This window comes from Pinus tabuliformis, chromosome 1_1, assembly GCF_031772625.1.
Source record: "Pinus tabuliformis cultivar Carrire ecotype Pingquan chromosome 1_1, CPIR1, whole genome shotgun sequence".
Lineage (NCBI taxonomy): Eukaryota > Viridiplantae > Streptophyta > Pinopsida > Pinales > Pinaceae > Pinus > Pinus tabuliformis.
In genome coordinates this window covers 652,265,455-652,292,842 of record NC_142297.1, presented here as the reverse complement: position 1 = coordinate 652,292,842, position 27,388 = coordinate 652,265,455, and the positions used below count along the sequence as shown (strand labels likewise).

Here is a 27,388-nt window from a genome sequence, read left to right as displayed (position 1 = left end):
GTCACGTTCCTCGGCTCTGGCCACTCTCTAATGGCCCTGATCTTCTCCCCGTGGACTCTCACTCTGTCCACCCTTATGATGTGCCCCAAATACAACATCTTTGTCAACCCAAACTCACACTGGAGAGTTTGGCATAGGACTGCTGCTCCTGCAAGATACGCAGTACTGTCTCAATGTGCTGGAGATGCTCCTCCCAAGTCCTGCTGTAAATGAGAATGTCATCAAAGAATACCAACACAAACTTCCTCAAGTGACTGCGGAAGATGTGATTCATGCAAGACTGAAATGTGGCGGGGGCATTGGTTAGCCCAAAGGGCATCACCAAGAACTCAAAGTGCCCATAGTGACACCTGAAGGCGGTCTTGGGAATGTCCTGCTCCCTCACGCGAATCTGATGGTACCCAGATCTCAAATCAATCTTTGAGAAGAACCGTGCTCCTCTCAACTCATCCATCAACTCGTCAATCCTGGGTATGGGGTACCTGTTCTTCAGCGTCTTCTTGTTCAGGGCCCTGTAGTTAATGCACATTCTCAATGTGCTGTCCTTCTTCTTCACCAACATCACGGAAGAAGCGAAAGGACTCGTGCTCGGCCGAATGTGCCCAAGAGCCAACAACTCCTGGATAGCTCGCTCAATCTCATCCCGATAGGCCTTGGGGTGCCTATAGGGGGTGGTAATCACTTGCCTGTATGCCCTGCTCAAGCTCGATGGTGTGCTCAAACCCCCGGTTCGGTGGCTGTCCTGGCGGAATCTCCGCAAACACTATGGCATACTGTTCAAGGATGGACTATATCTCTGGATGTACCGTCTGCCCTGTAGTCCCTGCCTCTGATGCACGCAGCTCCACTGCCCACTTTATGTCTCCCTTCCGGAAGACTGCCTCCATCCGATGAGCCGAAATAGTCTGGGGCGGATATGTGTGTTGACCCGTATCTTCTCATGCCTCCCTGTCTTCTCATCATCCCACTCCATCTCTAGGGTCTTCCAATCTGTCGTGACCTTCCCTAGAGTGATAAGCCACTGAACACTCAGTATCACATTGGTGTCCGGAATATCGACCACGAAAAAGTGGTCAGTCAATGTGTAGGTGCCTATCGTCACTGATAGCTCTGGAACATAACGAGCACACATCATGGTTTGATCTCCTGGGACCAAAACTGAAAACCCATCGAAGCTCTTTGTCTGTATACCTCTCCGCTCAACCATCTGTGCATCGATGAAGTTGTGGGTTGCCCCACTGTCAACCAAAACTGATACTCGCTCGCCACGTACTGTCCCCCGTACACGTAGCGTCAGATACTCGGGAACTCCTCGCAATGCTGCAAGGGCCCCTCTGGTAGGTGCAAAAGATGCACCACCTGCTGCTGGTGGAGGTGGCAAAGGTCCCTGCACGACACGACTATCTTCTGCCTCCACATCATCCACATCATCCTCTTCCCCACTGCTCTCGGAGAAGACCTCTATAAAATGTGCTTTGCTAGCATCACATCTATGCCCTGGTGCCCACGGCTCCTGAAAGGTGAAGCACAACCGCTTCTTCTTCAGCGCCCTCTTGGCATCATCGTCAATCTGTGCTCGTCCTGGATTCCCCTTTGGATGTGGAATCCTCACATCCTTTCCCTTAGACTGGAAAGTCTGTCTCTGGGGGTAAGGTGTCCGGGTCCTGGGTAAGACATCTTGTAAGTACCGGGTCCTGCTAATGGTGTCCTGGAGTGTGGCTGGTCTAGTGGATCAGACTAAACCCCTCAACATACATATAGATCCTCCGTGCCGCGGATAGATTTGGCACCATCACTGAGACCCTCAAGAAATCTGCAATGTAGGTCTCTGGGCTCCCTGTCTGCTTGAGCCTCGTTAGCTCAACAAAATGCTGCTCTGGATCCCTCTGATCAAATCGCTCCATCAATCTCCTGGTGAACTCGACATATGTCGTCACTGTGGAGTGTTCGAGTGTAACCATCCCATGAAACCACCAATCCTGAGCCTCACCATCCAAATGCAACGTTGCCACCTTGATGGCCTTTGTCTCCGACATCTGGTTAAGCTGGAAATAAATGTCCAGCTTCTCCACCCAAGACTTTGCCGAACTGTGGGATGAACCATCAAACGTAGGCAAGTGGAATCTACTCGCTGCACGGTGGGTGTTGCCGTCATGGTAATGTCGGTTCCCTCTATGATGGTCGCAAGGTCTACTGTCCAGTTGGAGCTGAACAAAGTCTCTGAATGAAAGATTGTCCTTGAACTCCTGCCCATAGGGCTGATACTCTACAAAATAATCGCCCATATGACCGGGCTCTGCCTCCTGCTGGGCTCCGACCCCCGTGTCTGCTCTTAAGAAGGTGGGCATGGTAGAGCGTGTAGGGGCATGCGAGGCCAGCAATATCACATTGCTCTGGCAAATGATGGGATGCACCTTATCCCTCACCAATCTGAAAAACCTGTGGGTTCTCACGCTCTCTGGCCTCTACTGCTGTGAATCTCTGCCCCATCACCTCAATCTGCTTGACAAATCCTGCATTGATTTGAGGAGCATATCCGCAAATCTCTTCCCGTCCTCATTTGCCATCGGATCCTTCTGCTCTGTGTCCACCACAGACTCTTCCAGTTTTGCGTCCACCACCGGAACACAGTCTCCCTCTCCGTAGGTATTCTCCAACCTACCCCTAGTGTCTCTTTATCTCCTACCTCTGTAACAGATGTAGGGTTTTTCCCCTGGTGTCATAGATTGCTACCTCCACAGGCTAAGCCAAATCTATGCTCTGATACCACTGTAATATCCCTTTCCAGGAATATTTCTCAAATACTAGCAAACCCCAACCAAAAAAACGTACAAGTGGTATAATAGCCGGAAAAACTCACAGAGATGAAATAACGATAGTGCAGCAAACAACAATGTATACATGAAACGTAAACAAATACTCAAGAAATGCAACAAGAAATGCTAAGCCATTTTATTATACTGAGCAATAGAATGAGTACAGGAGGTGATCAGAAAGATGGCACCTCGACTTGCACAAGGCAAGTGAAGAAATACACTCAGAATAACAAAGGAATGGCCTCACACTGATCTGTGTCCCAGCTGCTGGAAAACTGTTGTGTTGCTGTTGCTGCTAGAAATCGAATGAGGATTTGGGGCTGTTCCCTTCCTCAGAAAAGGCTGAAAGTCTGGAATCGGACTCTACTCAAGAAACCTAGAAAAACCCGGGAAGCTTTCCCGGAATGGCCAACCCCCGAAAATCACCCCCTTGGGGTTCTGCGCAGTCTCTCAAGGCTCTGCGCTACCACTGAATGAAACCCTCCAGAAATCTACCTGAAACCTCTGCAAAAACCCTCCAATATGCAAGGGTTGATCCCTTGCTCAATCTCCTAGCACAAATCCTACTGCAAACCCTCAAGCCAGAACTCCTGCCAGAAAGAACTGCGTCATCCCTCTTAGTGCTGTGCAGTCCTCCAAGATGCTCAATCCTCCCGCTAGAAATGTTGATGAAACTACTGCCAAAATGCTGATGGAAATACCTTGCTCGAGTAGGCACTCGAAGTCCCCTGGGGCTAAGGGTGAGATCTCCGAATGGAGACACTTGATGCACTAAATAGTGCTGCAGACTAGCTAAACAACCAACGTGCTTCTAAGTCGAAGTGACTAGCTCAAATGCACATAACCGAATGCCAAAATGAGGAAGCTCCTCTCTCCTTTATATCCTTTGCCTCTCTCAATCCCAAGGCCCACCTTCTCTAGCGCAGTCCCTCTCTTGCCACATGTTTCTTCCCTACTGCGCAGTCCCTCCAAGTGTCTGCATGGGCTCCATTTCTGCATCCCCCTTTTGGCCCCCTTGGCTCCCCTTTAAGTCACAACGTTGTGCTACTAGGAAGTGACTTTTATTCTAAAAGTGAGTCATGTCCCCTTTCCCTCACCTTTTTATTCATAAATAACTATAGAAGGCAAAAATAAAGCAAAATCGAATATTCCAATTAGCCATGGCTAATTAGGAATATTACACAAAAGAGTAGCCAAGACGACAAGAAAACCTGATGAATGACAAGAAAGCCACTTTCCACGAAGGAAGCAAGACATGACAATCCAGGAAGGAAAGTGATCGATGGATGGTGCCCTACATAGAAGAAGTTCGAACAAAGACTTCATGACATCAAGAAAGGAAGGGGATCAAGCAAAGAAGAAGTTGCTAATGAAGAAAAGAGTTCCCAGTTAAGAGGGAGCTCTGACAGATTCCTGATCAAGAGGGAGTTTTGGATCACCCCTGATTACAAAGGAGTGACAATTGTGTTTTCCATTCATGGGTCATGCACTAGACTAGGACTAACAGCCGTAAGTCTAGATGAAGGCCATGAATGGAAATGTAGACACAAGATAGACACAACATTCTTGTTTTCACTTGGGAAGAAAGAATGGGAGGATTAGGTAATCATCTGGCACCTGATACTCTTTGAGGATTGGTAGGGCATCCAAGACAAGAGTAGGCAAAAGGATCGATATTCTTTGAGGGCTGGGAACCCAAGATAAGAATAGTCCTAGAAGGTCATACTCGGAAAACACCCGGGTGGGTATGTACTTTGAGAGACAATGATGAAGGTGTTTATAAATCATTGGCCTTGCCAGCGTTGTAGCTCATGGTCTTGAAAAGAGATGGAGCCATAAGTCAAGGCCTTGCACTATGACAATGTTGATGAATATGATGCTATAACAGATGGATTGCAAATCCAATTTCTCTTATGTGAATTCTTGAAGATTGATAATAGCCAAACGCCTTGTAATATTATATGAATACCTCCTTAGTTAAGAGGGGGTGTTGAAGGAAAGGTAACTAGGTTCGGTCTTCATAAATGCTCTTTTGATATTTGTATTTATTCAAGAAAAGAAATATTATTTTTATAATATATCTCAATGAGTTTCTTGCTCATTGAAATAGGTCTAGCACTATTTAAAGTGCTATAGGAAAGTCAGATAGTCAAAAGAAAAAGGTTGAATACCTTAAAGGCATGTTACACCTTGTATAAATATGTATTAAAGTCAAGAGAAAACCTCCAAGCAAAGTCAAGTCTCCTAAGCTAAGGCATCATCATGGCACCATCAAGAAGCTCTTTCAAGCATGCTGCACCACCATGAAACTATATGAAATCTACTCTTCCAGTCGGCCTAGAGGAGGGATAGTCCTCTATATATAGAGGCTGCCCACTCCCTCATAATGATGACAATGCAAGCTTTGAAATAAGCGAAGAAGCCAAGTCGAGAAAGAAGGTAAGAGAGCCTCTAATACAACGAGGAAGGCAAGACAAAATTGAAGATTGGAACGCTGTTCTTAGGGTCATATACTTCCACACGTGCGAAGGAAGAAGGTCTATATGCGACTACAACAATAGTGATACTTCAGTTCAATCCTTATCACTGTTTGGGTTAAAAGTTGAGGTCTACAAGGCCTCCCTCTAAGAGCAAAGGAGAAGCCCTCACAAACAAAGGAAGAAGGGACAAGAATGAAGTTGAAGGCACTGTTTTCCAGGTAGAAAATAGTCACACGTGTGAGAATCAGATCCATTTATGCAGTCATAACAACCCTACATTACAATCATTCAAGTTAGTTGATTCGTGGATAGAAGAAAGGAACCATCATAAGAAGAAGGGTCTCATCAATAGCATCTTCTCTAGAGCAAGAGAAACAAGGTTACTAACAAGTTGAAAGAAGAACAAAGTGCTAGAGGAAGGAGGACGAAGTGTCGGAGTATATGGTGCAGAAAGGAGTGAAGACTTGACTTGTTCTTGGAGGATCTCCTTGTCAGGGGTCTAGGGTTTGGCATTGATCAATAGAAGCTTCAATAAGAGAAATTCATCAAAGGGTTTTCCTCTCAAGAGAAGAGATGTTTTGGCTCTGACAGAGAGCCAACATCTTGTGTTCTTGTTTTTATGTTTTGGTAGCAGTTTGATGAAGCACACACATATGCATTAATAATAATAAGAAGAATCATAAGCTAACAAGATAAGTAAAAAGACTCCACAAATTGCTATCAAGTAACAAAGAATCACACTACACTACTTTGCCCTACATTCTTCAACATTGCCCACACATTCCACCAAACCCTAATGAGCTAGGGTTCCAATGTGGAAACATAGCAAACCCTGTATTACCAAAATTTCAAAGGTTCCAGGATTTTAGACCTTATCAGTGACTCCTAACAAGTTAGGATTTCCTGATCATACCAAAATCCTAGACATGACTTCATCAATAAGGCTTCAACTAACATTTCACAATATCCCTAAACAACTTAGGATTTCAAACATTCATATTAGCATACCCTTCGATTCAGCCTTTCTAGAACCTATCTAGGGTTCTACATAGTCAATTAAGAACATGAGTGGGGTGGGTTGATTTATCAAGAGATGAATCACCAAGTTAGTAATAGATCATCAAATGAATAATCAATGTATTCAAAGCTACCTTTGTTTCTTGACTAACCTTGCCTTGAGAGATCTTCCTTCTTGCAGTTGTTTTCCTAATCAAGACAACAAAGGGAGAAAGGTGATTAGTATTTAATATAATCAAAACTAAATGAGTACATGAATCCAAAACTGAAAAGACATGAGATACTTATCTTTGAGAGTTGTTGGGAGCTCCCTCCAAAACTTGAGGGAAACCTATAAAGGATACATAAATGTCTTTTCCAAAAATATGTTAAAAACCTATAAATTCTAAAACATATAAAACAAGCTATATAATGCACATGACTTAACAGTGTAAGTCCCTAATGTTGGATTCTTCAGGCTTGACTTTCTTTGAGTCTCCTTCTTCATCAAAGTTGGCTTGATCTCTTCTTCTCTTCTTATTCTTTGGATTCTCAGGACAATCACTTTTGTAGTGACCCTTCTTATGACATTGATAGCACTGTATCTTAGATATGTCAACTTTCTTCCTCAGCCTCTTCGAGCTCTTTCCTTTATGATGAGCAACATAAGCATTTGATACTCCTTCAGGATTGGCAATCGTTGAGATCCTTAATTCTTCTTGACTACATGCAGTCCATAATTCTTCAAAGGTGGGAGCTACTTTCCAATTGTTGAGACGTAAAGTAAATGCACTCCAAGAGGGTGGTAATCCTAATATAGCTGTGATCGCTAATTCTTTGTCTGGAGCAATCTCATCAATGGTCAAAAGATCATCCCTGAGTCTAGCTATCTTCACAAAGAAGGTTGACACAGTATCTTCCTTTGTCATCTTTGTATTCCTCAGCTCATTCTTCAAACTTGCTACTTGACCGATGTTCTTAATAGTGAACAGCTTCGACAAGGCTTCATACATCTCCTGAGCACGATTGATGTTAGCTATGAATGGGAGAAGATTGTCTTTTATCCCTTCTACCATCAGAGTCATAGCTACCAATTTTAGATCCCTGAATTTCGCTTTGTCGGCATCATTGGCTTCTTCTATAGGTTTCTTTACATTTCCTTTAACCAAGTCTATCACCTTTTTCTTCTGAAGGATTAGGTCAATCCTCTTCTTCTAGGATCTGAAGTTAGATGCTTCTTCAAGTTTGTTCTCACCCTTGATTGAGTTAGACATTCTCCTTGAATATAATAGACTCCTTCCCTGAGATAGTGCCCATGAATGGATTGGCCGTTTTCTTCTTTCTTCACCAAAGCTCTGATACCATGTTGGAAAATCAGAAAGGTAGTAAAGATTTTCTCAATCTTGATAATTACTTGTGATGTTTCTTATTATTATGATTCTTTATATCTTCTTTCTTTAGTTCATCAAGCAATTACCAGATGCAGCAGTACATAAAACAATGGACACAAGATGTAGGCATATTCTAGGGAAAAACCCTCCTCGAGGGGAAAACCTAGTCAAAGTAATTCTTCCTTTCAATAGTATTCTTTGAGACTCTTCACGCTAGACCAAGACCAAACCATCCCTCCACACCAAGTTAGCCTACAGAAGTTTGACCTCTTCCCAACAACTTCGACTATGCAACAACTTGCAACAACTAATAACTTTTGGCAGCAGTCCAACTTGGAAGACTTAGATCTCCTAATCTCGAGCACGAAATAGAGAGAGACTACCACCAAAATTTCAATTTTCCTTGACTCCTTAGACTCATCCAAACTCACATTCACTTCAGCTTCCGGGCAACAAACTTTCCCAGCTACCCACTTCGTACTTCTGCCCAACAAACAAATTTTCACACTTTTGCCCAATAGAGAGAATTCGAACTTGATGAGAAGTGATGCTCCAAATGAATTCGATGTCCTTCCTTTTATAGGCTTCTTGTGGGGTCGAATAGGGTCTTAGGCCAACTTGATCTTCCCTTAGGATGACATAGTGTGGAGGTTACATAATTATTTGACTCAATACTTAACCTTTTTACATGATTCAAAAGCCCAAGAAGGGTCTCTTTAAATGTACAATAATTCTATAGACCCAGAGTAAATCCTAGAAGTCCTCAATGGGGACTTTGACCTAAAACATGGTGACCCAAGCATGAAACCCATGCATTAATAAGTCATAATAATAATAATAAAAATTCTTTTCTTTATTCTTTTGACAAGTACATTACATAATGGCTCAAGTACATTATTGAAGACGGAACATAGTTACTTTTTCCAATAAGGTGCAAGCTTGGGGTTTATTCTTCTTAGTTTTTGCTTAACAGGCTTGGCACCCTCCTTGAAAGGAATAGTAAGTTGGATGACCTCAGGGATATAGGATTTCAAATCGTCATAAGACCAAGCAAACACATCTTAGAATTCTCTTAATAATTTCTCAAGCTCATTCCTTTCTTCTTTGGATAAGTTTTTCCCAATTTTGACCATTTGAGGAGAGGTTTCGGATCCAAGGTTGAGGTCTAACGTGTCAGGCGATTGTTGATCGTCATTTTTAGTTGTAGTAACGTCATTCCTATCAAAGTGCTTTTCATTTACTGTTAGAAAATTATATATTACAGAGTAATGGAACACATAGAATATTGCATAAATATAAACACATAAAACGCATAAAACCAGAGAGACACAGATATATGTGGTTCACCCAGTTTGGGCTACGTCTATCCCGAACAGCCAGTCCTTCCTTTCTATTATTCAGCAAAATGAAGAGACACAACCTACAACAGATCCGCTGTAATATCCTCTGTTTTCTCTCACAGTCTCACCTCTTTGTTTCTCGCTCAAAAAATACATGTCTATATCACAGCCTCAATACAATGCCCTCATACAAAGAGAGGGGTTGCCTTCTAGGGCAAAAAACCCTAAACTAAACATAAGTTATACCGTCAGATCATCCACCTAATGAACGGCCCAGATTGACTAGAAATTACTATACTTTTACATCCGCTTAATGATTGGCCCCCCTGAACCCCCGCGGGGGGGACAAGTCCCCCCCGCACCCCCCCGCGTGGAGGGGTGTACAAACTTCCTAGGGTATACATCTGGCTGAAACAAATACCTCTAAATAATCATGCTCCACACCCAACATTTACCAAATATTTACTTTTCCTATTGGGATCTTCATGGTCTTGAAGGAAATTGGTTGTCTTGATCATCTTAAAAAACAGGCCAATGTTCCTCATAGTCAGGGATGGAGGGTCGGTGGATTGTGTCAACTATACACTTCCCTCTCTTGGCGATATCATTGCGAATGATCGAGGATGTGGATGCAGCTATGGCTAGGGCATTGGCCATGTCATTGAGACATCGATCAAGGGTTGAAAGTGTAGCTCTTTAAAGCCTTTGATCATGCTAATGATTCTTTCCCTATAAGGTTTCAATTTTTCATCCTTTGTTTCGAAAGTCCCCCTTATTTGTGAGATGACAAGGTCAGAGTCTCCAATTATGATTAATTGTTGAATCTCCCTTGATTGGGCCACCTCAAGTCCTAATAGGAGGGCCTCATATTCAACTATGTTATTGGTGCAAGTGAATTGGAGTCTTAAAGAAAATAACAAGTACTCCTCAGAAGGGGATATGATGACAATGCCAGCCCCCGATCCAACCCTAGAGTGAGCTCCATCAAAATACATTACCCATAGCCCAGGGAGAGGGGAGGTCTTGATATGCTCACTTTTGAAAATCCTCCATTCCCCAAGTTTATTATCTTCTTCTTCTAAGTCATTATCAGATTCTTGAGAGGTAGCAATCATTGGGGCAGAGAACTCTTGCCTAGGGATGGATACATAGGAGTTTTCTTTCCAAGGGAGGTATATAGTGGAACTATCCTCACTGATGGACAAGTTAAGATCTTCAATGAGTTGTTTTGATAGAATCATACCCCATGTTGGATTTGTTTTGATAATGATAATGTTTATAGAGAATTCTTTCTCAGGTATGTATGGAAAAAGATCCTTCTACCTTCTACCAGCCCACATACCCTGAATTCTTCATAGTTTAGAATCACCTTGCCCTGACACTTCTTTGATAAGGTAAACCCAAGCTTTTTCATAATACTCAAGGGAATGATATGGATAGGGCTCTTGGAGTTTAGGATGCAATTTCTCAAAATATGCTTATTTATCCCCATAATTACATAGAAAAGGTCAATCATGCTTAAAATCAATCTTAGGGGAATTCTTGTAGTGGGGTCAGGAGGTTCCTTTGCCTTATTGTTGATTTCTTGCAACATGATTCCTTTGTGAGGGGGTATACTTTCACTTGAGAGGGGAGGCTCATCTTCGATTTGTAGCATATTGATGGAATTATGCCTCATGGCTTCGTCAAGGTCAAACATCATGTTTTGAGCTTGGAAGAGACTAGAGGGGTTTTTATTTTGAACATCGAAGACTAACTTCCCTTTGAAGGCATTGAGGTAAGCAGCTATGGCTACTTCCTTTGGGGGAGACATTTCTTGAGGGATAGAATGGATAATCATATTGAATCTTTGGTTGAACTCAACAATGGTTTCATCCTCTCTTCTTTCACTAGACAAGAGCCCTTTGTATATTTGGACCACGTCCTTTTTGGGAAACCACCTTCTTCTAAAGATTTGGACAAATCCTTCCCATGTAGAGATGGAAGATGAAGGAAGGTTAAAATACCAATCTTGGGCGTTTCCTATCAAGGTCGTAGCAAAGGCAATCATTCGGCTATACTCATTATATAATTCATCACATGTTCGATATTCAAATTTTAGAAGATGTTCTTCGGGGTCTTCTTCCCTTCTGAACATAGGCCTTTTGGGGTCTTCGAGCACTGCACAAAAGCGAGCCCCAGTAATGGAGGAAAGGTCTAATGGTCTAAAGATCTTGTGTTTCTTTCTCAACTAATTGACCTTTTTGTTAAGAAATGGAATATGGGGTTCATCATCTATTTTTCGATACTAAAATCATAATCTCAGGTTTTTCCATCTAGGAAAGAGAACGTGGAGTCGCTAGAGGAATTCTTTATAGATGTCGTCAATGAATCAATTCCTCAATGATTCACTAGGGAGATAGGCCTTCTTCCTCCCTAGCAACGATGCCAAAATGTTACCGCTCAAACTAGTAGGGGATTCCTAAAAGGTCAAATGCTAGACCAAGGGCAACAAGTGGAGACTTAGCCCACTGACCTCGTATATATGGAGTCACAAAATGAAGGATAAATCAACCAGTGGATATAAAGTGACCCAAATAATCCTTTTCAAGGAGAGGTTCAAGGATGGAGCTTGGTTGCTTTCTAAGTAAGGTACAATGTCTTCTAGGAGAAGGATGTGGTGATTTGAGGGGTAGGTTTATGGGATATGACTTGTAAAAGAGTTTTCCAAGCCCAACTTAGGTCAAGAGGCAAGGATTTAGCAACCAATGCTGTTCTTAACCCAGATAAGGAGGGGAAAGGATGAAAGAAAGAATTTTCACTTAAAGGTGTTGAATTGATCCTATGAGGCACTAACATTGGGTATACTAGGGCAAAGTTTGATCTCCAAGCTAGGGCTTGGATTTTCTCACAACTCCACTGTCGGAATAGGTTCAAAATTGGAGGAGTCTATTTTGTCGGGAAAATGATGCCCTAGGTGACCCAACTTGGCTAGACCTAGGAAAAGGTGAAAAATAAATGATTTTGGGTGACCACCTCTTGGTATATTAGTGCCTTAGTCTTGGGAGAATGGAGTCTATGATAAATATCAATGAAGACCTTGTTTCTTAGTCAAGGAGGCCTTTAGACTACCTCGCTAGCCTTCTAGGGCAAAGGGAAGTAACCTTACAACTTTTATACTTCGACTTGCAAAAGGTGATGACTTATCAAGATGAACTCGTTGATAGAATTATCCCTAGGAAATTTCATTTAAATTACATGGCCCATACATCGAGAGATGCTATATAGAGACAAAATTCCACAATTTAAGTAGTAGGTGCATGCAACAATTAGTCCTAAAAATAGCAAAAATCCCAACCAATGTATATGACAAAGTAAAACAAGAATAACAGTAAAAGCATGTAGTTACATGTAATAGAACATATCCAACCATCTACAATTTGACAATAGAGAAGCTCCAACATAAGAAAGGATCAAAGACAAAATTTTCACTTAAAGGTGTTGAATTGATCCTTTGAGGCACTAGCCTTGGGGATAATAGGGCAAAGTTTGATCTCCGAGCTAGGGCTTGGCTTTTCTCACAACTCCTCCATTGGAATGGGTTCAAAATTGGAGGAGGCCTTGAGGAGACACCACCACAGGAGAGGTTAAGAGATCAAACTTTTTGGAGGGCTATTTTGTTGGGAAAATGATGCCCTAGGTGATCCAACTTGGCTAGACCTAGGAAAAGGTGAAAATGATTTGCTTTTGGGTGACCACCTCTTGGTAGATTAGTGCCTTAGTCTTGGGAGAATGGAGTCTATGATAATATGAATGAGGACCTTGTTTCTTAGTCAAGGAGGGCTTAGACTTCTAGGGCAACGGGAAGTAACCTTACAACTTTTATACTTCGATTTTCAAAAGGTGATGGCTTATCATGATGAATTCGTTGATAGAATTATCCCTAGGAAATTTCATTCAAATTACATGGCCCATACATTGAGAGATGCTATATAGAGACAAAATTCCACAATTTAAGCAGTAGATGCATGCAACAATTAGTCCTAAAAATAGCAAAAATCCCAACCAATGTATATGACAAAGTAAAACAAGAATAACATTAAAATCATGTAGTTACATGTAATAGAAGTTAGAACATGTCCAACCCTCAACAATTTGACAATAGAGAAGCTCCAACATAAGAAAGAATTTTCACTTAATCCTATGAGGCACTAGCCTTGGGGATACTAGGGAAAAGTTTGATCTCTGAGCTAGGGCTTGGAATTTCTCACAACTCCACCGTCGGAATGGGTTCAAAATTGGAGGAGGCCTTGAGGAGATACCAATGCAGGAGAGGCTAAGAGATCAAACTTTTTGGAGGGTTATTTTGTTGGGAAAATGATGCCCTAGGTGACCCAACTTGGCTAGACCTAGGAAAAGGTGAAAAAGATTTGATTTTGGGTGACCACCTCTTGGTAGATTAGTGCCTTAGTCTTGGGAGAATGGAGTCTATGATAAATATGAATGAGGACCTTGTTTCTTAGTCAAGGAGGCCTTAAGATTACCTTGCTAGCCTTCTAGGGCAAAGGGAAGCAACCTTACAACTTTTATACTTCGACTTGCAAAAGGTGATGGCTTATCAAGATGAATTCATTGATAGAATTATCCCTAGGAAATTTCATTCAAATTACATGGCCCATACATTGAGAGATGTTATATAGAGACAAAATTCCACAATTTAAGCAGTAGATGCATGCAACAATTAGTCCTAAAAATAGCAAAAATCCCAATCTGATGTATATGACAAAGTAAAACAAGAATAACATTAAAATCATGTAGTTACATGTAATAGAACATATCCAACCATCCACAATTTGACAATAAAGAAGCTCCAAGATATGATAAACCAAATCCAAACATCAAAATTCATCCATAAAGCTCCAATTCATCTTCCAAGAAAAAGTGTGAAATTCTCAAGAGAGAGAGAAGAGATCCAATCCAAAGTGATGATGAGCAAATAAACTCATCTCACATGTATTTATAACTAATGAGGAGTTCGAATTAGTCTCCTAGGCCTACATAAGCCCCAAAAATAAAATAATGTGCTAATAATATAACTTTTGGTGACAAACCCACCAAACTAACTCACAAATGGAATAATAAGCCTCTTAAGAGGTCAAATGATGAATAATACATGTCCTAGGGCCCTCCAAGAGGCCTGATGAGGTCCATATATGCCATAATGAAGAATAGGACCCTCAAAAGTCATGGACAATGGGTTGGCCCCTTGTTCTCCAAACGATAAACCTCTGGTGCTCCCAGTGGGTGTGGGGGCACAATAATAACCTCATGGGTCTCCAAATGAGTCGAAGATCGCTATAGGTCATTTGCAAGGGCTTTGATGATGGTGTAGCTGATGCCTGTTGATTTGGGGTAGCATCGGATGTGCTCTAGCCACGAAATTTGGTGGAGAGGTTGGGGCACATGAGATCTCCAATACCCAGAAAGAGTTTGGGCAGATTCTAAACAGATCAGGAGATATTAAAATAATTAATATTTTTAATGGAGTCCCTAAGTCTAAACTTAGGGAAAATAAAATATTAATGTGTATTAATATGAATCTGTGTTAGAGTGGTCCAAAAGACATGGATCAAGCCAGATCTAATCTTAGCTGTTGATTAGGGACTTAATCTCGACCGTTGATATGTCAACAGGAAAAGTATAAGAGGAGGCTTGAGGGTCACTTGGAGAATATACCAGAGTGATCAGTCATTCTATTCTCTAGAGCGGGGTTTGCTAAGAGAGATAGAATCAGTGATCGAAGAGCAGCTGAGGGGCATTGAGTATAGAGAGACAGAGAGGTAGAGATAGTGCCGGGAGAGCAGCAGAGCAGCCAGAGAGAGTGACATAGGAGCAACCAGTGCTCATGCAGGGCCACGCAGAGGTAGCTAAGTGCTGCGCAAAGCACTAGAGAGGCCAGCGTAGCTGACGCAGAGGCTCAGAGAGCTGACCTTGGGCCTCCTGGGGCTGACGCAGGCCCAATGCTGGGCTAGGAGAGGTTGACGCAGTCCAGATTGGGCAGACGCTGGGGTTTCCGGGGCAGATTGGTGTTGAATCATTGCCGGAAGGATTATCTGGGGTTTTAGCCAGTAGATTTGTTAGAAACCGAGAGGTATTAATACTAAGGAAATTCTCTATTGGGTAGGCCAGTTTCGGCACCCAGATTGTACTCTGATATTGCTTAATAAGAAAACCCTCAGATAGCTGCACCGGTTTTCCCACATTGGGTTTTTCCGAGGACATTAGTCCAAAAATAATGGTGTCATATGGTGTGTTTGTTTCTGTTTCTTTTTAGTTGCTGATCTGTAATATGTTGAGCATGCACTAGTGTTTATTGTCAGTATTTACATTGTAAATAACTTGTTAAGGAAAATAACAAGTAGGTAGGAATAAATCAGATAAGGTGCATGGAGGGTTTCTAAGTAAACTTAGAAACTTCAACAATGCCACATCATCTTACAAGTCCTGGTTAGTTGCCAAGTGTATGGAACGTTTGTGGGGCAGACTGGGCAAAGGTGAACCAGGTGCATCTTCCTCATCCAACAGGTAAATCTCGAGCAACCTATGAACATCCTTGGGGATCCATGGAGTGTTGTCTATTGCTGTGGAGGCCCATGGCTCTCAATGCACACCCTACATGTGCCAATGTAGCCCTCTAGAGGGTTAGGACCCTGTATAGGTAGACCAAATCTAAGATGGAGACCATTTGCAATCCTGCATAAGATCCAATGCGTCCCCTAGCCTTCCAGTACAAGAAGCTATCAGAGAAATCAAATAAATGAACTTACCAACCATGGACCACAAGTGGTGACTTCATAATGGCCTGCCCTTACATAATGGGCTTCGGGATGTGCCAATGTCTCCTAAACTCCAAATGGGGTTAACCAAGTATCCTATTAGGTGGTTTCTACTTCTAAAAGGGATAATATATTCAAGGTACATCCTTGAAATGGTGGTGGCATGGTATAGATAGGTGAATGAAGTAGGGGATGCGAAGGGGTAGCCCTGGGCCACATGCTGGGGTACAAGGGTAGCTATTAAAAGGGAAGCCCACACTTGGGTTTATAATGTATAGGAGGGAGAAATTGTGGTACATGAGGTGCCTTGACCTTGATTTTTCCACCGTTCTTTGTATGCCTTTTGCTTTTTTATGATTTTCTTTGATCAACTGCTTGGGGTTCAAGGGGTAAGAGCATGATGCATAAGATATAACATCGAACACCCCTTTTTATGGTAGGGCGGTTCATTGCCCACAAGGGGTTGGAACAATCATGGGTTCCTATATGATGACGGAGGCTCATAGAACTTGTATGAACGGGGGTGATGGCCATGATGATGGGGTAGAGCTCATGTATTGGATTTTGCCCATGTGCTAAATGTGTTTGTTCCGACCATCTTTTGCATTTTGTGGTACATTTTCCTGTTGAATGTGGCCAAATATGCTTTTATTTTTCTTTTTAGCTGCATCAACCTCCGAGGCATCATTCCGGGCCTGACCCAAGGTGTGGGCAAGGGGAAGGGGCTGTTGGAAATAATACTGAGAGGGGGGGGTGAATCAGTATTATCAGATCAGTAAAACCTTTTAAATTTCATGCTCAGAAACATATACGCGACTTCAGTTAAGTGAACCCGCGTGTACACGCGACTGTGTCTAAAGCAACTAGCGTATATGCAGAGATCTTATGATTCAGTTAATCTTATCTTCAGTAAATGCATCAGAATATTATTAAGCATATTAACAGTAAACAGGTGCAGTATAACAGAACAGATCATCACACAAAAGCCACACACATGAACACCATGATATAAGGTGGAAACCCAATGTGGGTGAAAACCACCTGCTGCAATTTGTCTCTTTCTTCTTTAATGAGAAACTTCTTTTACAATGTACTGGTGCAGTCCTTTACCAGCGCGCAGGCTACAACCTGCAGAGGGCTACAACCCTCTTAGCTTTTGTACTAGCCGATCCATTTACTAGTACGTAGGTGCCTACCTACAGAATGCTTCTTTACTCGTTTTCCAGCTGCTAGTGGAAGGGAGCTACAACCCCCTGGCTCTTGTACTGGCTAATATGTTTACCAGTACGTAGGTGCCGACCTACGATCTATTCGGGACCACGTTTCATACATTTTCATACTGGATCCATAAGACAATCATCATTGTAGTACAACCTGCATCATCAATCACTGAAACACCCAATTCTGAATCACTGTAACCCTGTCAACAACAACCAGACAACATAGCAATAACCAGATCCAGCTCCATATTCAAATATCATACTTCACATTGTATACGCTACTTGGATGAACCCAACCTGCGTGTATACGCTCTTTTACCAAAACCAACCCGCGTACAGATCTGTAAATTCAACCTTAAAACTCTGTAGCTATATCAGACATCAAAACATACCCAGATCATAATAATAAACATGCGTCAGTAGATCTAGTCTATCCAGAGTCAAACCATATGAAGATAATCATTCCAACCCTTGAGATCTCGTTCCATCATTCATCATCCTCCACATGAGTGAAACCTTGGTTCAGATCACCAACCCATAACCAGCACTTGGATCTCACACTTCCTCAGATCTTCATCACTCATACTCATTCCATACATCTTTGCCTAGTGATCTTCTCCTTATATAGCCTTAGGCCCTTCACAATACCATGAGCCAAAACCATAGCAACACAATACTATCAACTTCAAAACTAGGGATCGACACGCCCGTCGAGACACAATGGTCCGAAACCATAGGCACAACTTCCAAGGACTAACCGCCATGGACCAAAGGTACTTTTCCACATACACGCGCTTTTGCTGAAGCCAACCTGCGTGTACACGCGACTTGGGCTTAACGAACCTGCGTGTATGAACTTTCTTGCCATGCTGTACTAAGATCTGTCCTCTGATTAAGTTGCCATCACCTGTACCAACCTCTGAGCACCTGTACCAACCTCTGAGTGAGTTGCCATCAAGGACAACACTTGAATCATAATGCCAACAGGGGCGAGCTAACCTTATGTGGACCCAGTGGAGAAATGTGGACCCGGGTGGGAGAAATGATGAATAGGGTAATAGTGAGTGGAAAGGGGGTAATATATGCGAATAAGGGAGCGGGACCACGCAACCAAAATCAGGGTTTCCTGTGAAATACCATCCCTAAAGCCAAATGGTTAGTAAAAGAGATCCCAGGGACTAGAATCCATGGTTAATATCTAAAAGGGGTCTAGGGGACAAGAGCACAAACCTAGCCCATTCTTTTCGCTGAATCCCCTGATTATTCCATGCCCAGAAGTGTCCATGATGAGAAAAGCACAATACCCAATCACCAAATGACAAGGCATACCTTTAGGTTCGAGAGACCCACCTTCAAACATACAATCATGGTAGATGGGTGAGGGACCACATAACTGGCTCAGGGGGCGGAGAAATGGCACAATGAGCTAGCTGGTGGCTGCAAGGGGTTTCTAGAGGTCGACTAAGGACCATCTTGGAGAAAAAAATTCTCCTAGGGATATTAACCACAAAATGGTGGGTTACATATACCATTAGGCTTACTTGCTAACCATCAACACAGGGAGCTAGGTGTGTATCCGAGGTCAAAGCTCCATGACCAATGCCAGCATCCCCACTTTGGGATCTAGACATAAACACATAGTGCCAACTAGATGTCCTCCCAGGAAATGTGTTTCACATACAACGCCTCAACAAATCTCTTCCAAACTTCTATCATCATCAACAAGATCAACAATATCAACCAAACAAATCATGCTTTTAAGCTATTCAAACTTTATTAGGAAGAGACTTTGTTAGTATATCAACTACCTGATCATCTGTCGGAACATACTGTAGCTTCACGATCCCATCTTGCACCAAGTTCCTAATGTAGTGGAACTTATTGTTGATATGCTTTGTCCTAACATGAAACACGAGATCTTTAGATATCTTGATGCAACTTTGATTATCATAGTAGGACCCAGAGGCTTCTCGAACAAATTTGTTAGAAGCTTCCTCAACTATAGAGCCTCCTTTCTTACTTCACATGCAACCACATACTCTGCTTCAACACTACTTAGAGCAACGAGATCTTGCTTTCTACCTAAGTCACCTGACACGGGGATTCGGGACACGTAGGATTCGAGATTCGTGGTGTCGGATTTGGACACGCTAACCCCACGAAATAGGACACGTTATATATTATTTTATATATATATATATTTAAAATATATATATTAAAAATTAGATATTATCATATTTCTTACACAAATTTTAATTAATGATACAAATTTATTGATTTCAAACATAGATCTTCTTGGCATTTTGACTGGAATATTCTGATGTACACTTTGATGAATTGAACACTCTCTCATAAGGAAAGATTACCGGGTTTTCCCCTCGTGGAGTTTTGTCCCAAGAAATTTTGGTGTCTCTTGTTTCATTGTTTTTATTGTGATCTCTATTGCTCTAATGAAGTTAATGGTTGAAATTTTCAAGTGTAACTGCTTTAGTATTAGAATGCTCTAAAAGAAGTCAAATTGTATCATTGGAAGCAATGTTGCTTGGGAGCGGGAGTACCATTTTCAGAAGCTCCCGGTTTGGGAGTGAAGCCGGGAGCGATTTTTTAAAAAAAAATATATTTTTTTTTATATTTTTAAATTTTTGATATATATATGTCAACAAAAACATGTAGAATGATGAATTAGACATAAAAAACATAAAAAAACATAGATTGATAATTGAACCATATCACATCAATCATCTAGAAATTATAATCGTCATCAACCATGTCCATAAGTTAGTAAAATACATATTACAACTGCAACATATCGAGTCTCGTGAATCATGATTCATCAAATTCAATCTTAAAGTTTCAACTTCAAGCTTTCAAAATTGAAAATTCAATAACGTTTATCATCATTGATCACCAAAGTTGTACTTGTAAGCTAAGTTTAACCATTACAAGAAGTAATATCTTAGATATTTCTAAGTCCTAACTTCTAACTGTTAACATGATATGAAATGTTATAAATTTATAAAATGAAACATGAACAATGAAATGAAATGAAACAACTTTAGTCTTTGACTCTTTCACGAAGCATCATATTCATAATTCACAATCATTACCAATGAGTTATAATTGCCAAGGCCCAACTTCAAACTCCATATTTACATTGTCACAGTGATATATTGTTTACAAAAAATATCATTATGATATGAAAGAGTCAAGAGTCAAGAGTCAAGGACTCGAAACTCAACAGTTATGAAAACTGAAGTCTAATAGAAACTAAAAAATACAAGTAAACTGTAAATCTACATGTGGCCCTTGCCATGAGAGTCTCCAGGAGTATAAGCAGGTCGTGGTGGTCTTCTAGGAGTCTCCCGCACAGACCGACGACCAGAACTAGAACCTCCACGTGAGGGTGTAGATGGAGGTGGCGACAGCAAAGGAACAAGACTCAGACCTCTAGCACTGCTACTGGATGGTGGAGGTGGAGGTGGAATGGCTGCTGCAACTGCTTCATCTCATCCCTTACAAGTTCCTCTTCCAGTTCTTTAATATGTACAATGCCATCCTCCAAATTGTCATCCTCTGGGTGATTGTCCCAAATTTTATATGTGGGATCCTCATAAGCCCGATCACAGTAATGACTCAACAACCTCAAGTTGTAGTGCACATAAACCAAGCTTTCTGCTTGGTTTTCATTGAGTCTGTTTCTTTTCACATTATGTATGTAGCTGTAGGTGCTCCAACACCTCTCTGCAGAAGAAGTATTTACAACCTGTGAAAGAACTTTTTTTGCCAATTTTGGCAAAAGTCCCTGGCCGCCATATGTTTCCCACCATGTGAGAGTATCAAATCTATCTCTGTCGTCCATTGCATGGAAGTTACCATACAAACCAGTGCCACTGAAGTATTTGCCTATTTCAAGGCGCACAGCTGCACATTCCTCCCTGTCAGGTACCAACTTTTCTAATGCTTCCAAATGTCCTCTAGTTACCTCTGCATCTAAATGGGGTTTGGTCCTAATCCTACCCCCTGCTGCAGGTTGGCCCAACCAAGATGTAGAGTAGTATTTTGGCGTAAGGATATACGCCAAAGTCTATTCCACCGTTCATACACACAATCGTGAATCAATTTGTACAAGTCGTGATCTCTGTTATGAACAATATCTTTTATTTGCCCCAACATGGTATCCATCTGCTCATACACCTCACCAATCACTGGTTTGTCTGTATCTGCAAACTGAATCATGTGATAAATGGGCTTGGTGAAATCCAATACTTGCCTCACACTTGTCCAAAACTGACCATCAAGAGCGGCCTCCTCCACCAGTTCAAAACCTCACCTGTCAGCTGCATTTGTAGCCCTTTCCTTTAATACCTACCAATGTGGACTTGATACCATGCTAGCCAATGACTCTCTTACCTTCAAAAGGCGCCTGAAGGTGAGGTAATAGCTACCAAATCTGGTCTTCGCAATCTTCAACAACTCCAATCTCGAGTGACTGCGGAAAAGGCCATGGGTATTGCTATGATTTGTAATAAATTTTATCATTTGTTTGCCTTTCTTGTACAAATCACCAATCCATTGGTATTGTTCATTTTTGTTCTTGACAACATCATGCAACAGAAGGTTCAATGTGTGAACCAAACATCCAGACCAAAATATGTTGGGGTATTTATCCTCAATAATTGCTCCCACTGCCTTACAATTAGGAGCATTATCAGTGATGACTTGGATGACATTGTATGGCCCAATACGGTCAATTGTTTCAAGTAATGCTTCTGCAATGTTGATGGTGGTCTTGAACTTGTCTGAGTAATCATGTGCAGTTAGAAAGATGGGACCACTAACAGACACAACAAGAACACTTATCAATGGCTTGCCTTTTACATTTGTCCATCCATCAGATACAGTGGACACCCCATGGTCAGTCCAAGAACTTGTCATTCTATTCAAAGAATGTGATATTTTTGCTTTTTCATGATTAAGGCCAACGGTTCTTGCCTTATCATACCCAGGGCTCTTGCATCCTTTAGGGGCATCATTTATGGCAGAAACCATTTGGTGCCAATAAGGTGAGCGAAGAACATTGAATGGTATCCCACATGCATAGAGAAACCTGTAAACCTTTGAATCCACATCATTCCTACACCCCTCATCAAGGAAATTTGATATGGTTCTACGCCTTAAAGATGATGACCTTGTGCCTCCATATCCACTGCCTTGGGAGGATGCTGAAGGAGTTCTTTGTGATTGTGAGCTTGGTTCAAAAAAACCCCTTGATTTTTTTGATTTGTATTGGGCTTCTTCCTCTTCCCTTATGTATTTGGCTCTATCCGCTGCTGACACCGATGTACAAATTTTGATTCCTATTTGTTTGTCTCCACCCCATGTCCTTTTACCGCAGAGGTGTCTTCTAGCATGGGTGTATGACCCTGTGTAATCATTGTTGCAATGGGGACAATGAAATTTAGTGGTTCCACCCCCTCTCCTTGTTTCAGTCCTGTTAACATATTTCCATAATGGGGTTTGGTCTTGTTTAGTTTTTTGAGGGTCTTGTTCACCCTCCTCCAGCTCCTCCTCATCGGGTTTTCATCAATTCGACTTTCTCCAGCTTCTTCATCCCCCTCTTCAGTTTGGCCCCTCCGTTTCCTACTCTCCAGCACCATAATAACCATAAAAGGGACCAAGAAGAGGAAAATGCCAAGAAATATAGCCAGGTCCATGGTGTTTGATGTTTGTAGGGTTTTAAATATGCAAATTAATTTAATTTACTGGGATTAATTAATTTAATTTAAATTCATGATTTTTAAACTAAATAAACTAAATAAAGTTTAAACTAAATTAAATTAACTAAATTACTACCTAACTAAATTAAACTAACTAAACTAACTAAATTACTAAGTTACTTACCTCTTTGCAGGCTTGCTCCTCGCTCCTCGGCGCTTGCTCCTCGCTTCTCCTTGCTCCTTTGCTCTTGCTCTCCAAGAAACTCAACTCAATGAAGTGATAATGAATTTTTTTAGGCCCATTGGGCTTTTAAAACATTTTTTTTTTTTTTTAATTTAATTTTTTTTTGAGGTCTGCGGAATTTTTTTTTCTGTCGGATCGCTCCCGGCGCCGCCCGAAACGCTCCCGGAGCGATTTTTTAATGCTCGGGAGTGATCGGGAGCGATCGCTCCCCGATCGCTCCCGGGATTAAAATTTCGCTCTAGGAGCGATCGCTCCCTACAACGCTCTGGAAAATGGTAGGGAGCGCAAATTTTTTCGGGAGCGCGCTCCCGTGCTCCGGAGCCGCTCCCGCCTGGAGTGTGATTCGGGAGCGGGTTCGAGGGGCGGGGGGCGCTCCCCCGCAACTATGATTGGAAGTAGTTATCAGTTTGAAAATTGTTCTAGTCTCGTCTGCTACTAGAAAATCAACAGGAACAAGATGTACTACAATATCATCTCATTTTGATCCCTATTCATATTAAGGGTGGGTGCTAGGAGTATATGTTTGATCTTCACTTTGGCTATGTGCCAGCCCACTATGTAATTAGTTGAGTCCCTTAATTGGCTGACCTTTGGGAAGTTAAACCCACTTATTCAAACTTGATATCTAAACTTAATAACCCTCTGTGGGTATGTGCCCATAACCCCTCTTGAAGGGTCACCTTTCTTGAGTTGTGTAAACATAAACATCTCAAGCTCTCATTTGTATCATCTCGTTCAAGTGAATTCATTTCTACTTTTGCTTAAGGGCACCTATACTATTTCTCTCTACTTGTAGTGGCTCTCCCTTGGTTATGGTCAAATTATCTTGATGATCTCATGCTATGTGAACGTCCTCTTGTGATCCATGTTAGGCATTTTTACATTTCTTTTTGTTGGAATAGGTTTTGCTAATGATATAAACTCTGATCTAGTATCTCTCATGATCTCAACGTATTCAACAAATTTTTTTCTTGATTTCCCATGGAATACGAAATTTGGTTAATTTCTGTGGATCCTTGCTTTGTATGAATGGTTATTATAAATATTTTTATTGTCAATGGAGCTGAGAGATGAAAGAAAGGAAGTACAACCTAAAAGATGGGTCATGGATTCTGTTCTTATCATGCTTATTTTTTTTAATGATTTTGTGGTTGGTGAGGTGTAGCTCTTTATTCTTTACTTCATTTGTGCAGGAAGTCCATGTGTTCTAGCAACTTTCTTTTCGTCCCAACTCATCAGCTCTGGAATTATGGCCATACTTTTCCCGTTGGTAAGACGGTGAAGTTATGCATTGGAAATTCAATGTCTTTTTTAGGATTCATTTATGTTGATTGAAGAAAATATGATGGAAACTGCCCTACAGTCTACTTTTGGATTTTAAGTTGATACTTGATTCTTATCATTTGATGGTAATTCATACAAAACCTTGTCTTAAGGGGTTTACGGCTATGACCATAGTATTCAAATGCTGTTTAGATCAAATATGAATAAATAGAAGTGTTTGTATTTGGTATGTTAAGTAACAAGACAATACTTTGGTCTATCCCTTTTTAATCAGTCGAGGAGAGGATCATTATATCACAAAAAATACAAACTTGCTAGCTGACATAAAAAAGAGAAAACACAACCCTGGATGTGGATTTATACCATCTGTACGAGTAAATGCTATGATAATTTCACGTGCATTTGCTTTCCTGCTTAAGTTGCTATATTGGTTAAAACACTGTCTCTCTTAGGTTCTTGGCTTTATCTTACCTACAGACTAAAGTAGAGCTAATAATACATAGAGGATTTGTGGAGTCACGCACTTATCTACAAATCATAACATTGAGACTGACTGATTTTAAACTACAGGAGTATAGATCCTGTAAACTATCTGGAATCAATGCAGAATGCAATTATGGATTCTAAAATATGTCACAATGTCTGAATGGACCTCCGAGAAGTTTCTGGATGGCTGAGAATAGCTCAGTAGTTTCCTGGCATTCAAGAAATTGCTGAAACAATCTCTTGGCATTTCTGGAAACTGCTGGGAATGGCCCCACTAACCCTAGCCAAAGGAAATAAACCTCCACTATTTTAAAAGGCTTCTCAAAAAAGATAGATTATGTTTTTCCACATTCCATCTTCCGGTTGATTGCTATTTGTCACTATTATTGGTTCCCTGTTTTCCTCATCCTTGAGGTAGGGGCTTGGAAATTTTTTCTTAAGAAGTTGATGCAACAAAAGAAAGGAAAAATGCATGTGCCATAATGTTAAATTGCAAAAAGTTGGCAGGGATAAATGAAAGTGCATGGACAAAAGCCTAGCTTGAGCTATATCCCCCTCATTAGCCCTCACCCAGTGCGCGGCTAATGCATGAGCCATCTAAATAGGAGGAACTTTTGAGTATCTGTGATGAGCAATAAAACACTTCATCTTTAAGGGGTCAATGATGAATCAATAAAAGCTTGTAACATAAGTTATATCTGCAAAAGAAAAGAAAATCAATGAAGAAAGAGGCACACAAAACTCAGGTTCCAAGATTGCTCCCTGTTCACATCATAATGCTCAAGGATACTGGAATTTCATAGCTCTAGAAGAGCATGGCATCTTCCATGAAGTAAACCACATACTATGTCATTGACCACTTGCACCTGTTGATTGATTGTTGATTGATGGGTTGGCCTAGGAATTGTTCTTACCCATATGGTTGGAAGTGTCTAATAAGGCCTTGTGATAACTCTCCCATATCTAAGCATGGTAACTTCTTTACAAATCATAAGCTAGGATGACATGTGATGATGGTGCTCCTGTAAAGTACTATTATGCCTTTTTCATTAAATATGGCTCACCCCGATATTCATAATGTAAATTTTCATTTTTACTAGCATGCTCTTTTTCATGCTAAGATTTATTTATTTTCCAGAGCATGGGTTTCATGCTCAAGCCAAATTATTATTTTGTTCAAGCATACTCTTCATGCTCATTATTATTTGTATTAGTCAAAGTCAAAGGCTTATTCATAGCCTAGAAAGAGAAAATTTCAAAGATGTAATTTGGGTCAAATTCACGTCAAGAAGCCAAGTTGGTCCTGCCAAGGAAGAGACATCTATTCGAACCCCTTTGGACAAGTATAAATAAAGGATGAGTTGAGCTCATTTGGAGACATGAATTCGTATCATTTGATCATTTATTCCTCTGCAACAGAGATAAGAGGAAGAGCAAAGTCAAGGAAAGAGAGGGGAGGACAAAATCTGATCTATAAAGTTTGCACGTGTAAAGGAGAAGGTTTTCTTGTGCTTGCACATGTGGAAATTTTGCTATGACAATCTCTTGTTGAATTTTGTTCTTGTTGCTGTACATGTTGCTGTTGATGAACTTGTTGCTGAAAGAATATTTGGAAGGAAGGCTTGACTTGGTATCTTGAAGGTTGGAGTCTTCTCTTGGTCTTGGGTCTTGGATATCTCACTTTGATTTGATTCTATAAGAAGAGGATGTTTTGGGATTTCCCCCTTGTGGAGTTTTTGCCCTGGCTTGGAGTCTACATCTTTGAGTCCTTTGTTTCTTGTGATTTTCAAGTTTTATATATTTTGGTAATTGTTTGATGAAGAGAACATAATAAAAAGAATAAGAAATCAAGAAACATTCACAAGTAATTATCATGTAAGAGAAATCAACCCTAATATGCAAGCAACATGATTTCTCAACATGGTATCAAAGCTAAAGTTAAAGGATGGCAGTTTGAAGATCACATTTTGTTGGCATTTTTGAAGAAGACTCATCATTGTTGTAGCAGTCATCACTCTCTTTAAAGAAGATCATTATCATGTCTAAGATCCGAAGTCTGCAACATCATAAAGGTTTGAAACTTATATTGCTCCTAGGTCTATTCTCTGTTTGGAATTCGAGCTCAAGAAAAAAGGATGACATATGCACTCGATCTAGTATATATGCACTCACCATAGTATATAATAATATATGCACTCGCTTTAGTATGAAAAGAAGGACAAAACTATGAAAACAATAATGTACGAAGTATAGAAAAAGACTTTGTGGTAACCTAGACAGAAGATACGAACCTGTGGAAGCCTACTTCTGAAATATCCAAACTTAAGCAAAGACAATTGTGATAGAGAATGGCATTCTTCTGGCGTACATTTCCTTGTTGCTGGTCGTTTTAAGATCAACTCCTTGAGGGATTACACTATATTCAAGGCATCCGAGTTTTAAGGCTACACACATAAAAACAAATTTTAGTGGCATATTCTATCTATACAATTCGAGTTCATAAGATATGTATCCCTCTGTAATAAGGGCTACATCATAAGGACTTGTGATAGTGTCTCTATATAATGCGAGCTTGTAATGTACCTGTGTTAGATGAGTT

General features: G+C 40.9%; 1 protein-coding gene across 1 annotated transcript in view; it reads left to right on the top strand.

Annotated features, from left to right (window-relative positions):
* The window catches only part of LOC149215076 (etoposide-induced protein), a 182,539-nt gene that overhangs the window by 112,482 nt on the left and 42,669 nt on the right, over positions 1-27,388 (top strand). The window contains exon 9 of the mRNA XM_089392504.1: positions 24,213-24,289. Within this exon, the coding sequence (XP_089248630.1) occupies positions 24,213-24,289 (77 nt within the window). The remainder of the gene's footprint in view (positions 1-24,212; positions 24,290-27,388) is intronic.